Genomic DNA, 13,907 nt, shown 5'->3' on the forward strand with positions numbered 1-13,907 from the left:
CATACAAAAAATCATACTAACATAATTATCATATATTAATATTTAACCAAATGTTTATATGTGTTTTAAGTCGATTGAACAAGCGTATATGCTTTACCCCAGTCACTAGGTTAAAGTAAGCCACAGACGTAGAGAATCTCGTGTAAATAAAAGTTACCAAAAAGTATGTGCGAAAACAAAAACGAAGTGGAATACTCATAAAAGAGAAAAATAGCAATAAAATATGGCAAATAGCGTAAAGGCTGTCAGCGCATGAGCACGAAAAATTAAGTAATACCATTGCTGGCGCTATTGCTACGGTTTCTGTCTGCTCTGTTATGACCAATTTATGAAGAACTGCTGACAGCAGCCCGAGCAGCGGTAATAGAGTACATATACATATATGTATATTACAAAGACGTCACAAGGGCGTCTTTAAAGTGGGGGTCAGACGAGTTGTATATAATTTTGAGGATAAAGCTGAAGATTTTAGATTTAGTATAATAACACTATATGGTAAAATCGACTTTTTTCTGCGAAATTGAATCTTAAGTAAAAAAAGTAAAACTATAAGTATGCAAAAATGTGTGAAGTATTTTTCGAAATAAAATTTTTTTAATTTCTTTCGAACATAAAACTTTGGTCGCTTATATAATATCGTTGGCTTAACATAGAAAAGGCGTATCTACACTTTTCGTTACTTTTCAGGAGAAGGAAAAAACTGAATAAAACCTTAAAAACTTAAGATACAAAAAACATTTCTATTGCAATTTTTATTCAAAACAGGTAACAAATTCAATTGTGGTATAATTTTGTTATTATTATTAATTTCTTTGAAGTTATTTTAGATAGGGCTGTATGTTATTATTAACTTCGAAGAAGTTAGGGCTTTTTTATATGACTATAAATCTATTATTTACGATCATAGCTCACTAATTTTTTAAAAGGAGGAGTATTTGACAGTGGTCTACCAGAATACATTAAAAACGCGATTTCGAAAAAAATGTAAATACGCCTTTTCTATATTAAGTCTACGATATGTAGTATAAACTTGAACGAAATACTTTTTTTGCATAATATCCTTTGAAAAATGTAGTGTAGATGTGTGTTCAAAAAATAACGGGAATTTTTTTTTGAAAAAAATATTTATTCATTATTCAATATTCATTTAATTTTATCGAATTCAAAATTCGATATTTTGTATTTCCCGTTATTTTTTGGACATACCCTTCGGAGGTATTTTCGATATTTGGTTCATGAGAGAAAACTGGAAATAATTTTGCTGGTAGTAAATGTTTGAAGTAAAAGAAAAAAATTTATCAAATTGAACTCGTATCTTTGTCGTATAAAAATAAAGGAATAAAAAGATTTTGTTTAAAGCATTTATTCGTCTTTTTATATAAAATATATACGATTTTTATTCTAGACTTCAGAGACTGATAAAAAAATATATATATAAGAAATATCTGAAAAATATTGATTCTCTCATAGGAAGAGAATACCATTTTTGACAATTTCTCTTAGATAAGTGATGAGAAGCGTGAGAGAAAAAAAATGTCCGACATTTTTTTAATTTTGTATAGATTTATAGATAATTGTGTAGATTAATCGAAAATTTGTATATATAAGTATAAAGTCCAGAAATATATTGCAATATATCACGGGACGCTTGTTAAGAATTTAAAATTAAAAAAAATTCGTTATTCAACGTCCAAAGCTGATAATTTCATTATAAGCACTGCTTAAATATTTACATTTTTATAAGCTTTATGCGCATATAAGTAGTATTGATAAACCATTAAATAAACAATTATAAATATTTCAAGCCGAAAAAGTCAATAGCAGCGCCAACACATCACCCCCATCAACAATAATATGCAGCAACCGGCAATGCGCATTTCCATTTAAAAATTGAAAAAAAAAAATCATTTCTACGCTTTCGTGCACACGACCGTAATACGGTAGTTGCGTTAACACTTGCACTCTCTCCGCTTTCAATACATTTCATCTCGCCATCAAATACATATTTATGTATTAATAATGACAACAAAAAGCTTTAATTGCTGCCTGCGCGCCACCACCAAGTGTGCGCTGAGGGCATCAGTAACCGATAAACGAGAGAGTGCTGTGAAATTTCCTATTATGATTATGTTTACATTTCATTTCGATGCCGTTATGCACTGTTTAGTGATATTTATGCACACACCGACAGCGAGAGTATCAATGCAGTTGGCAACACAGGTACATATATAGATCATGCGCTGATTTTTGTGTTTCTTTTGAACCTGAGCCACTTGTGGTTGTCTGTCGGTATGTAAGCGCAGATTGTATAATATGTGGTTAATTGTGTAATTGGGCAAATAGTGAAAAAAGCGTTGAAAGATTTGTGTTGTGTGAATTTAATGTGCCTGCATGTTTAATGGGTGTGAGTTGGGCAAGTTGCTCGCTTAAGTCTTTTGTTGTCAATGAGTGATTCTGGACTGGGCAGTTAAGCGATGGAGACAGATGTGTGAATTTTGAGATTATTTCAATATAATTTCATCATTGTATATAAGAAACATACTTTTTATAAATATTTGAATAATTGCTTATAGATTTTCATGGTCAACAAATGTCAGCTATGCAAAATAACTATAAGTGTCATATCTCACCTTGTATCATCTGTACGGTCATATATGTCAAATTTTGCTCCAAATTTTATTTCATTTACTATATGTGGACTAGATGTTGTTTTGCAATTGTCGGAGCATCTATCTACACACTTATATACACACTTATATAAATATGTATGTACGTACATGCGCAATTGAACTTATTTGCGTTAACCTTTCTATGTTTTGTATGCATGTTTCGCTTTTTATGAGCTATATGTGACTATTTCGGGTAATCTTTCAAGTGGGTCAAGTTCAGTTGAAAAGTTAACAAACGAAATTTATTGTATAGTTGTACACTTTTGTAATAGGAGAAGCTGGCGCTTGCGCTTGTACAGAGATGTTTGCATAATTTGCACTTGTAATAAAGCCTAAAAAAAAATTAAAATTATTTCCACTGTAGTTAAAATATAAACTAATTAAATGCGGAGCAAAACACGTGCTCGACGGCATTTTTATGTAATGAAATAAAAAAATGATTTAAAAATTGTAGTAAAAAATTGCTAGAAGACACAGGTTGGTGGGTTAAATATTAACATATAATATTTGGGGCTTAAAATATATTAAATATATTCTCCAGAATTGGATTTAACAAAAAAAAAAAATATAAAAAAATTAGAATACATTAAAAATATTAAAAAAAAAACACAAAACAAGTAAGGAAGGGCTAAGTTCGGGTGTAACCGAACATTTTATACTCTCGCAATTTATTGATGTAATTTTATAAAGATAACACAATTCGACCCATATATTCGGTATAAAGTTCAGTAGAATAACGAAAATCATCCTAAATAGTATATGGGGACTGAGGTAATTCCTACTTCCTCACTTAATTTAATATTACTTATAATTAGGTATATGGGATCTGGGGGAAGTTATGACCCGATTTTTACCATTTCAGGTACAGAGAGAAACTACCTATATTTTCGGTGAAAAATTACCCTTAGGCACTGAGTTCTTCATGTTCGATATCAGGGGCCTTGAAAAGTCATGGTCCGATTTTGACAATTTTTCCACAAGTGATGTCACAGCTCAAATATAGTATTTTAGTAAAGTTTTGTTCCGCTATCTTCATTTGTTCCTTATGAATACATTATAAAGTGAACGAATCAAAAGAATTCAAAATTGAGTTATATGGGAAGTAGACGTAGTTGTGAGCCGATTTCGCCCATATTCTACCCGTGTCATCAGGGTGTCAAGAACGTGTTATATACCGAATTTCATTGAAATCGGTCGAATAGTTCTTGAGATATGGTTTTTGACCCATAAGTGGGCGACGCCACGCCCATTTTCCATTTTGTAAAAAAATCTCAGTGCAGCTTCATTATGCCATTTCTTATGTAAAATTTAGTGTTTCTGACGTTTCTCGTTAGTGAGTTAACGCACTTTTAGTCATTTTCAACCTAACCTTTGTATGGGAGGTGGGTGTGGTTATTATCCGATTTCTTTCATTTTTGGACTGTATAAGGAAACGGCTAAAAAAACGACTGCAGAAAGTTTGGTTTATATAGCTTTATTGGTTTGCAAGATATATACAAACAAGTAAGGAAGGGCTAATTTCGGGTGTAACCGAACATTTTATACTATCGCAATTTAATTATTTAACTTTATTTATATTATATAATACACAATTTGACCCACATATTCATCATATATATTGTATAAAGTCCATTGAAAGTTGGAAACCATAATATTAGGTTAGAAGCACCGAGGTCCTCGTGTTCGATATATGGGGCCTTAAAAACCTATGGTCCGATTTTGGCGATGTTTAGAATGGGGCTGCCACACTATAAACGTAGTATTTGTGCAAAGTTCTGCACCGATATCTTCACTAGTACTTACTTTATATATTGTAAAGTAAACGATTCAGATCGACTTCAAAGTTCAGGTATATAGGAAGTAGGCGTGGTTGTGAAGCGATTTGGCCTATTTTGACAACATATCATTGGGATGTAAGGAAACTATTACAAACCAAGTTTCATTGAAATCGGTAGAGTAGTTCCTGAGATATGGTTTTTGACCCATAAGTGGGCGACGCCACGCCCATTTTCCATTTTGTAAAAAACTCTCAGTGCAGCTTCCATCTGCCATTTCTTATGTGAAATTTAGTGCTTCTGGCGTTTTTCGTTAGTGAGTTGACCCACTTTTAGTAATTTTCAACTAACTTTTGTATGGAAGGTGGGCGTGGTTATGATCCGATTTCGTTCATTTTTGGACTGTATTAGGAAATGGCTAAAAAAAACGACTGCAGAGAGTTTGGTTTATATAGCTCTATTGGTTTGCGAGTTATATACAAAAAACCTATTTGAGGGGGGGCCACGCCCAATTCCCCAAAAAAATACATCCAAATATGCCCCTTCATAGTACGAGCCTTCGTACCAAATTTTATTTCCATAGCTTTATTTATGGCTTAGTTATGGCACTTTATGTGTTTTCGGTTTTCGCCATTTTGTGGGCGTGGAAGTGTTCCCATTTTTTCTCATTTTCGAAATTAACCTTCCTATGGTGCCAAGAAATAAGTGTGCCAAGTTTCATCAAGATATCTTAATTTTTACTCAAGTTACAGCTTGCACAGACGGACGGAAGGACGGACGGACGGACAGACAGACATTCGGATTTGAACTCCACTCTTCACCCTGATCACTTTGGTATATATAACCCTATATCTAACTCGTTTAGTTTTGGGTGTTACAAACAACCGTTATGTGAACAAAACTATAATACTCTCTTTAGCAACTTTTGTTGCGAGAGTATAAAAAAATATTTAAAATTAAAATTAATAAATTAAGTAAAATAAAAAAAAAAATTATATAAAATCAATCAAATCGGAAAAAGATGTTAATTTTAAAAGAAGAAACAAGAAAAAACGTTAACTTCGGCTGTATCGAAGCTAATATACCCCTCACAGATGCATTTCTTTTAGTAACTATGTGTTTAAGCAAATCTAAAGACGTAAGAAAAAGTAAGTTAAAAAAAAGAAAACATTTTACTAATTCTTTTTAGCCGGATTGTTTGCTAGAAACATTAAGGTTATATAGTTAACCGATCTGAACAATTTCTTCGGAGATTATATTATTACCTTAAGCAGTAATCCATGTCAAATTTCGTGAAGATACCACGTCAAATGCGAAAATTTTCCATACAAGCCATTCATTCCGATCGTTCGGTTTGTATGGCAGCTATATGCTATAGTGAACCGATCTGAACAATTTTTTCGGAGATTAAATTATTTCTATGAACAATAACTCACACCAAATTTCGTGAAGATATGTAGTAAAATGCGGAAGTTTTCCATACAAGCAGCTATATGCTACAGTGAACCGATCTGAACAATTTTTTCGAAGATTAATGTCAATTCTGTTCGCCGAAGGTTCCAAGGTGTTTCAACCTTAGTCCGCCAAAAGCTGGAGGAGGAAATCCTTAGATGATTCCATCTTGTTTTCCTTCAAACAGCTTTGGTAACTTGCATCTGCCCGGATCCAACGCATGTGTGCCCATCGGACAATGTCCAGCACTCCAATGATCGCGCTGAGATGGACAGTTTAAAGAGAAAGCAGTTTAAAGGTCCTTTTACGCTTCATAGTGGTCCAAAAAGACCTCGAAACTGCGCAGATGCTGGTTGTTCACCAGCGTTTGGCGAGCTCATGTGATGTCTGCATGTCCAGCGCTCTTGCTCAAGTGGACCATGGACTGCCAACCCGCTCTCATTCCGGCTTCAAAGTTACTAAGGTAACCTCTCTTGGAACCTTGTCTACTTTACAGTTACCAACAACTTCCGGGTACTCACAGGATTCGCATACTAAAATAGCTATTTGTACTACATATTATAAGAAAAAATAATAAAATGAAAGTTTACAAAAAGTACAAAAGAAAAAAATATATTATTATATAAATTAAAGTTTCATTAAACTTCATCTGATAAAATTCCGAAGTCTGATATTTTCTATTAAAATAAAAAATATAAATATCATCATGATTATTTATATTAATTTATTAATCAAATAACTCTTATCTAGCAATACCAACAACAACAATTTCAACCACGCGGTTTTTCAACTGCATTTCAACATAATTGGCACGAAGTACCAATCGCAACTATGCTTTGTGGAAAATACTTCGCAATAAACATTAATTGCAATTGCAACAACAAAGCCAAAAATATATAAATATTTTATCATAAAAGAATTACAAAATAACGCTTGCAACATTTATAGCGGTCAGTTGGTTAGTTGTACAGAGCAACAGTAAACACGGTTTCAATATTGGTTTGCACCTACATATAGATATTTTATTTCATTGAATAAAGCATTTACTTCTTTCAATTATGAATTTGCTTGCTTATTTCTTTAAAGAAAATTCCAGCTGAATAAAATTTTATTTTCGTTTCGTTTTCGACTTTGCCCCATTCGTGGTGCAGCAAACCATGAGCAACCAAGGCAAATACAATTAAACAAATGCTAATCAACTAATCACCATCCTATGAGACAGTCAGTGGTGGGGGTTTCATGGTAGGGGAAGCTCAATTAAACACAGAGTTGTGTTGCAAAAGTTAATGGATGATAATTGTAGAAATGTATATTCTTTGTTAACAAAACTTCATAATTAAATTAAACTAATTTTTCATATTTTTAATTTTTTATTGCTTATTTTCTCTATTTTTCAGTACCATCCGAGCCGAGTGCCACCAACAACTACTTTGAAGTAGCGCCATGTGATCTCAAGGCAGATAACAAAAATGAGTGCATACGCAATCTTTTCGCTCAAATCGTGCCTCAATTGAAGGTGGGTGGGCAATCACTCATAGATTTTTAATGAACAACTGAATAATTTATTTGTATCATTTCCTATCAGGCTGGCTTACCCCAGTATGGCATGCCCTCAATTGATCCCTATTTCTATCGTCGCGGCATTTTCCGTTATGACAACGAGGGCGTGCAAGGTGGACTGCTCATCAAAAACATGAACATTAACGGTATTAGTGAATTCAAAGTGAACACATTCCTGTCGAATTTCACCGAGAAAGCGTTCATTGTGAAGCTGAGCATCGAAATACCACAAATCAAGGCAAATGGACAATTTAAGGCCGATGTGAAATTCGGTGGCTTGCGTTTGGTGCCGAAGGGACCCTTCAACATTACAATCGGTATGGTAGTAGATTTAATTTAATTTTGAATTTGCTTTATTTATTAATATTTTTTATTTGTAGATAACATACGCGCCACCATACTGACCGATGGTTTGTTGGAGAACACCGAGGTGGGTCGTCGCTTGAAGTTGCAACGTTTAAACGCCAATGTGGCTGTGGGTGATGCGCGCATCATTGCGAATGGCATTTTCAGCGATCGGAATTTGAGTGAGTAGAGAGGGGAAAAACGGAGAACGAAAGAAAAGCGGGAAAGAGAGAGGGAGAGAGTATGAGATATAGAAAGGGAAAAGCGAGGAAGAAAGGGAGAGTGAAAAAAACGGTTAGGCTGAAAGAGAGTGTATGAGATAGAGAAAGATAAATACAATTTTTTTTATATTATATCCACCATTTATGTTTCTAATCAAATTCCATTATTTTTCAGATACAATGATTTTGAATTTGGTGAACGAGAATCTACCAGAAATCACCCGAGTAGGCATACCGGCTACACGCGAACAATGGGCACCGATTTTCATTACACATATCAATCAATTCTTTGCGAATATTCCAATTGAACAATTTTTGATAGAGTAAAATATTCCATTTCTATAATATTTACGCATGTAGTTCAAAGAGAAAAATCACTTCAATATTCGTTCAACAAAATTTATATATTTTATAAGTGCACATACGTAAATTTTAATTTAATAATTAATTAAACCATATGAACATTGTAATACTATAATTTAGTAAGCGAGAAAAAGGAAACAAAAATTAATAACTAAAATATTAGTTTTTAGTGTAAGTTATTCATTACCAAGAACGACGCATATATTTATTTAAATATTATTGCATGGCATGCCCCAATGTACCTTTGTATTATTAAAATATTTATGCTTTCGACACGATTGACAATTATAATTCATTTAATGTTTAATTTAAATAATAAAAATATAAAAAAATAAAATTAATATTTACAAAAGTTTTTTTTTTCATTTTCAAAATGGATTTTAATGTAATATTCTCAACTATCGTCGTCATCGTTAGGCCATTAGCTGTTATATTCCAAAGTAGAGCAAAGTTGATGACTAAACAATGACTATGGCTAATGTGTCCGTGAGAAGGGCCGAAATTTACTATAACAAATTTCTTCTTCTTCTTGACTGGCGTAGACACCGCTTACGTGGTTATAGTCGAGTCCACAACAGCGCGCCACGTATCCCTCCTTCTGGCAGTTTGGCGCCAATTGGTTCTGCCAAGCGAAGCCAGGTTCCTCTCCACCTGGTCCTTCCATCGGAGTGGAGGTCTCCCTCTTCCTCGGCTTCCACCAGCGGGTACTCCATCGAATACTTTCAGAGCTGGAGCACTTTCATCCATTCGAACAACATGACCTAGCCAGCGTAGCCGCTGTTGTTTTATTCGCTGGACTATGTCTATGTCGTCGAATAACACATACAGCTCATCGTTCCATCGTCTGCGATATTCGCCGTTGCCAATGTTTAAGGGACCATAAATCTTCCCCAAAACCTTTCTCTCGAAAACCCTCGAAAACTCCTAATGCCGTCTCATCGGATGTTGAGATCGTCCACGACTTTTAGAGTTTGGTTTTTGTTCGTCAAGAGAGGACTTTACTTTTCAATTGCCTACTTAGTCCATAGTAGCACCTGTTGGCAAGAGTGATTCGGCGTTGGATTTCCAGGCTGACATTGTTATTGCTGTTAATGCTGGTTCCCAGCTAGACGAAATTATCTACAACTTCAAAGTTATGACTGTCAACAGTGACGCGGGAGCCAAGACGCGAGTGCGCTGACTGTTTTTTGACGACAGGAGATATTTCGTCTTGTCCTCGTTCACCACCAGACCCATACGCTTCGCTTCCTTATCCAGACGGGAAAAAGCAGAACTAACGGGTGTTGTTTCCTCATATTTACTCATAAGAATATTATTGTATTAAAATATTAAACTATTTTAAGGGCATGGACAATTCGTTAAATTACTAGCTTGATATTGATCACCAAACGATCATCAACAGTTTGACAGCTAATGTGGCAGTGACAGAAAAGATAGATAAAAACTTTGCATACATTTAGGCATAAATTTGGTATGAGTTTATATACATACATAAGAGGTAAGTAGAAAGCAAGAGGGTTTAAAATAACTCAGTACAAACTGTGTTTGGAGGTTGCCTATTAATAAAACTGTGGGTCTAAAGAAAGCGGTTGGCTTACTGTTGAGTAGTCTAAATAAGTTCTTATTTTAATATAGACGTCTTCAATTAATGCCTGGGCGATTGTAATAGTCTTTCGCACAGCCAAATTAATTTATTATATTAAGATTATAATTGAGAAATTAGGTTTTGCCTTTCGCACAGGCGGCTACACGATTAACGGTCAGCTGTTATACATTTTTGTTTTTGCTGTTCATAAGAAGTTGATAAGTTTCAACAGTTAATTGGTATTTTATCAATAAGCACAATCAAATATCCAGCGTGGACAACAACCCGCACAGTTTCATTCCAGTTTCAACTCGTTTTGTATTCGATTAAAAAATAATGTAATGAAATAAGATTTTTCTTTTGTATGGTAAATCGATTTACATCAGAACTTTAATCGAGTGAAGGCCGGTTAATTGATTAATTAACTTAATTACGAAAAGGAAATTAAGAAGATGTTGAAAGCTCAATTCTTTTTGTTTGAGATAATGTTGACATACAAAACTTTTTGGTTTAAAAAACACCTCTAAAACCTGTTCTTTATGAATGAAATGAAATTTGGGGAGCTTTATGAAAGATCACGTAAAAAAATGTACTGGACAAAAATAATCTCTGTAATTCTTTCTGTGACGTATAACATTCTAAGGTGTACTAATCCTAATTTATTACTTTATTGAGAAGAAATTTTTTAAATTACATATTAAATATTCTTTTGGCAATTTTATCAATATTCAAGACTATGCTTCTTAACTTCTTCCAGAACTGAATCCCTTAACCAGCTAATATGATACAGAATCTGCAGTCAAAAACGTCTTTGAGTGTTAAAGGGTTTTGATTTATCAAATTCTTTTCTTTATTCTCCACCTTTTTTCATAATTTACAGTTTCTGTTTTGTCTAAGCATTATAAAAAAAGACAATAAAAATTACGCTATTTAGGTCTGACAGCGCTTTAATGCATGTCAGTTAATCCCACTTGACCAATTTGTTCCAAATGAACTTGCGACACACAAACAAATAGCTTACTCAGCCGCAATGCCTCGAGCAAGAGACACACACAAATAAAATGCCAATAAAAATGAAATGAGGATAAAGGAGTGGCATGTCGAATGCTATAGACTGAGAACAAAAACAAAAAAGGAAAGAAAAAGGCTACCGAAATACTTCTATTGTCTGTTTTGTATACAATTTTCCAAAAAACTCGCGCAAATTGGGGCAAGTAAATCAGGAAATTCAAGTGTTAATTCACTAGAAATGAAATTGCAACACAATAGCAAAAATATAAATAAATTAAAATAAAAAAAATAAGTCAATAAAAAAGAAAGTAAATACGTTTGTGAAATTGTTGTGAGTTTTTTAAGTCTCATTACCATTGAGTCACACTTCAAAATTTGATTGATTTTGTTTATGGTTAATTTACGCTGATGAAATGATTGCGCATGTATTACACACAAAAGTGGACAACAGAAAGCAGCCAGAATGATTCTGTGTGGAAATTTCACAGCCGCTAGTCGCCTGTAGGTATTGGCTTGAGGGAGCTTAAAGTGATTCGGTGATTGTTCAAGGATTGCACGCGCTTCGCACATATTTTTCGCTAATACTTTGCAAAAACAACAAACCACTTAATGAGACTTTTGATTGAAATTGAATTGTGCTTATTCTTTATTCGCCGAAATAAATTCATTAATATATTTTTGGCAACTTCCTTCTCTTCGTGTGGTTTATGAAAGTCGTCGTAAAAAAAGGAATTTAGGTTATTCACATTTTAAGCTTTTGAAATTTGCTGATCGCAGCATATTTAGGCGTTGAAACCCTGTGAATTGATTGGGCACAGTGGCGAGTTGTTGGATGATTGATCGTTTGCTGTGACCTAAAATGTTTAAGCATTTTGTGCATATTGGATAATTAAGTGAAATAAAATCTTTTGAAAGTAACGATTTATATTTGCAATAAATCGTTTTCATAAATACAGATATTTAAGCATATTCGTCACAATAAATTTTTGGTTTGCTCTGAACTGAATCTCCATATAATTAGGCTGATTTTATAGGAATAGCATTTTTAACGAATTATTCGCCTATATGGTCATTGTTAAGGAATGGACTAGATGACACGAAGGAAACTTTTTTGAAAGATCTACGCTATGAGATTGAGTTTTTGGACGAAACGGATGAATTAAAGACTTGGGATTATGCGCATTTGAATAATATATAAAAGTCATTTATAAAGTTGTTTTCAAATTTTATGGATATCAAAGGGACGCTATCGGTTAAAACTCGCGACATACTAGGGAGCAAAATTCAAAAACAAAATAGTTTTAGTTCAATATTTTTAAATTATCACCAAATATTAAAAAATTTCAAATCGATCCGAGTAATATTCTAAAGACTCTTTGGAAGTTCCGCCCAGCCGCACACGTCAGTTTAAATTTAAAACTTTAGAGGCGTTTATCTCAAAACTAATTTATTCAAGTCGGATAACATGATTTCTCGAAAGGCTATGAAGTGATTAATTTGTTCAAATTTTGCACTCATCTTTGAAACAATATTATCTATTTTTTTATATTTTTATTAAAAAATAATTGTTTTAAGTCATTACATGACAAGCAGGATGGAATCATGTAGTAGAAGTTCACGCAAGTGAGGAAAGCTTTTGATTGTCATTCACTTGGGAGTGGCCAGAAATGATTCTTCTTCCTATAGTTTAAGCAGCTCACGACTTCCTGTTGTAGACAAAGTACAGAGCTACCCAGAGGAGCCAACAAACAGAAGGTGAGAAGGCAAAACTCTTAACTATTGCCTAGTACCCAGACTTTTACAAGTGAGCTTTCCACTTTTAGTGTGAGAAATGAGATCGTTTAAAAATGTTAAAAGACTTTTGGTCTGGACAACGCGCATAAATTTATATTATTTTTATACTCTCGCAACAAAGTTGCTAACGAGAGTATTATAGTTTTGTTCACATAACGTTTGTTTGTAACACCCACAAAATGGCGAAAATCGAAAACACATAAAGTGCCATAACTAAGCCATAAATAAAGCTATGGAAATAAAATTTGGTACAAAGGATTGTTCTAGGAAGAGGCATATTTGGATGTAATGTTTTTGGGAAAGTGGGCATGGCCCCGCCCCCAAATAGGTTTTTTGTGCATATCTCGAAAACCAATAGAGCTATATCAACGAAATTCTCAGGAGTGGTTTTTTCAGGCATTTCCTTATATAGTCCAAAAATGGAGGATATCGGATTATAACAACGCCCACCTCCCATACAAAAGTTATGTTGAAAACGACTAAACATGTTTTAATTCAGTAAAAGAAAACACCAGAAACTTTAAATTTCATTATAAAGAAGGTAATTGGTATACAAAATTTTTAGTGGGTGTGGCTCCGCCCACTTATTAAAAAATCATATCTCCGAAACTACTCGAGCAATATCAACGAAATTTGGATTTTATATTTTCCTTGCATCTCAATGATACGTTGTGAAAATAGGCCAAATCGATTCACAACCACGCCTACTTCCTATATACCAGAACATTGGAGTCGACCTGAATCGTTTACTTTACAATATATAAAGTTAGCACTAGTGAAGATATCGGAACTGAACTGTGCATAAATACTGCATTTATAGTGTGGCAGCCCCTTTCTAAAAATCGCCGAAATCGGATCATAGGTTTTCAAGGCCCCATATATCGAACATGAGGACCTCCAACTTTCAATGGATCCATATATAAGACGAATATGTGGGTCAAATTGTGTATTATATAATATTAAATAAATAAATTGCGAGAGTATAAAATGCTCGGTCACAGCCGAACTTAGCCCTTCCTTACTTGTTATATTTAAAATAAAATTTTTTTAAAAATAAAAATTATTAAATTTTTCGGATTTATATAATGCTTATCTATTTTTACTGATATTGAGCATTATTACAATCAGCTGC

At 33.6% G+C, this 13,907-nt stretch overlaps 2 protein-coding genes across 2 annotated transcripts in view; one reads left to right on the top strand and one right to left on the bottom strand.

Moving 5' to 3' along the window:
• LOC105219404 (uncharacterized) overlaps positions 1–8,476 on the top strand; it is a 31,219-nt gene extending 22,743 nt beyond the window's left edge. Inside the window, exons 2-5 of the mRNA XM_054227695.1 lie at positions 7,294–7,412; positions 7,482–7,773; positions 7,837–7,983; positions 8,198–8,476. Of these exons, the coding sequence (XP_054083670.1) occupies positions 7,294–7,412; positions 7,482–7,773; positions 7,837–7,983; positions 8,198–8,349 (710 nt within the window). The 3' untranslated portion in view covers positions 8,350–8,476. The remainder of the gene's footprint in view (positions 1–7,293; positions 7,413–7,481; positions 7,774–7,836; positions 7,984–8,197) is intronic.
• LOC105217715 (uncharacterized) overlaps positions 1–13,907 on the bottom strand; it is a 135,213-nt gene that overhangs the window by 85,200 nt on the left and 36,106 nt on the right. The gene's annotated exons all lie outside the window — the stretch shown is intronic.

Source organism: Zeugodacus cucurbitae, chromosome 3 (assembly GCF_028554725.1).
Source record: "Zeugodacus cucurbitae isolate PBARC_wt_2022May chromosome 3, idZeuCucr1.2, whole genome shotgun sequence".
In the NCBI taxonomy this organism is placed as follows: Eukaryota; Metazoa; Arthropoda; class Insecta; order Diptera; family Tephritidae; genus Zeugodacus; species Zeugodacus cucurbitae.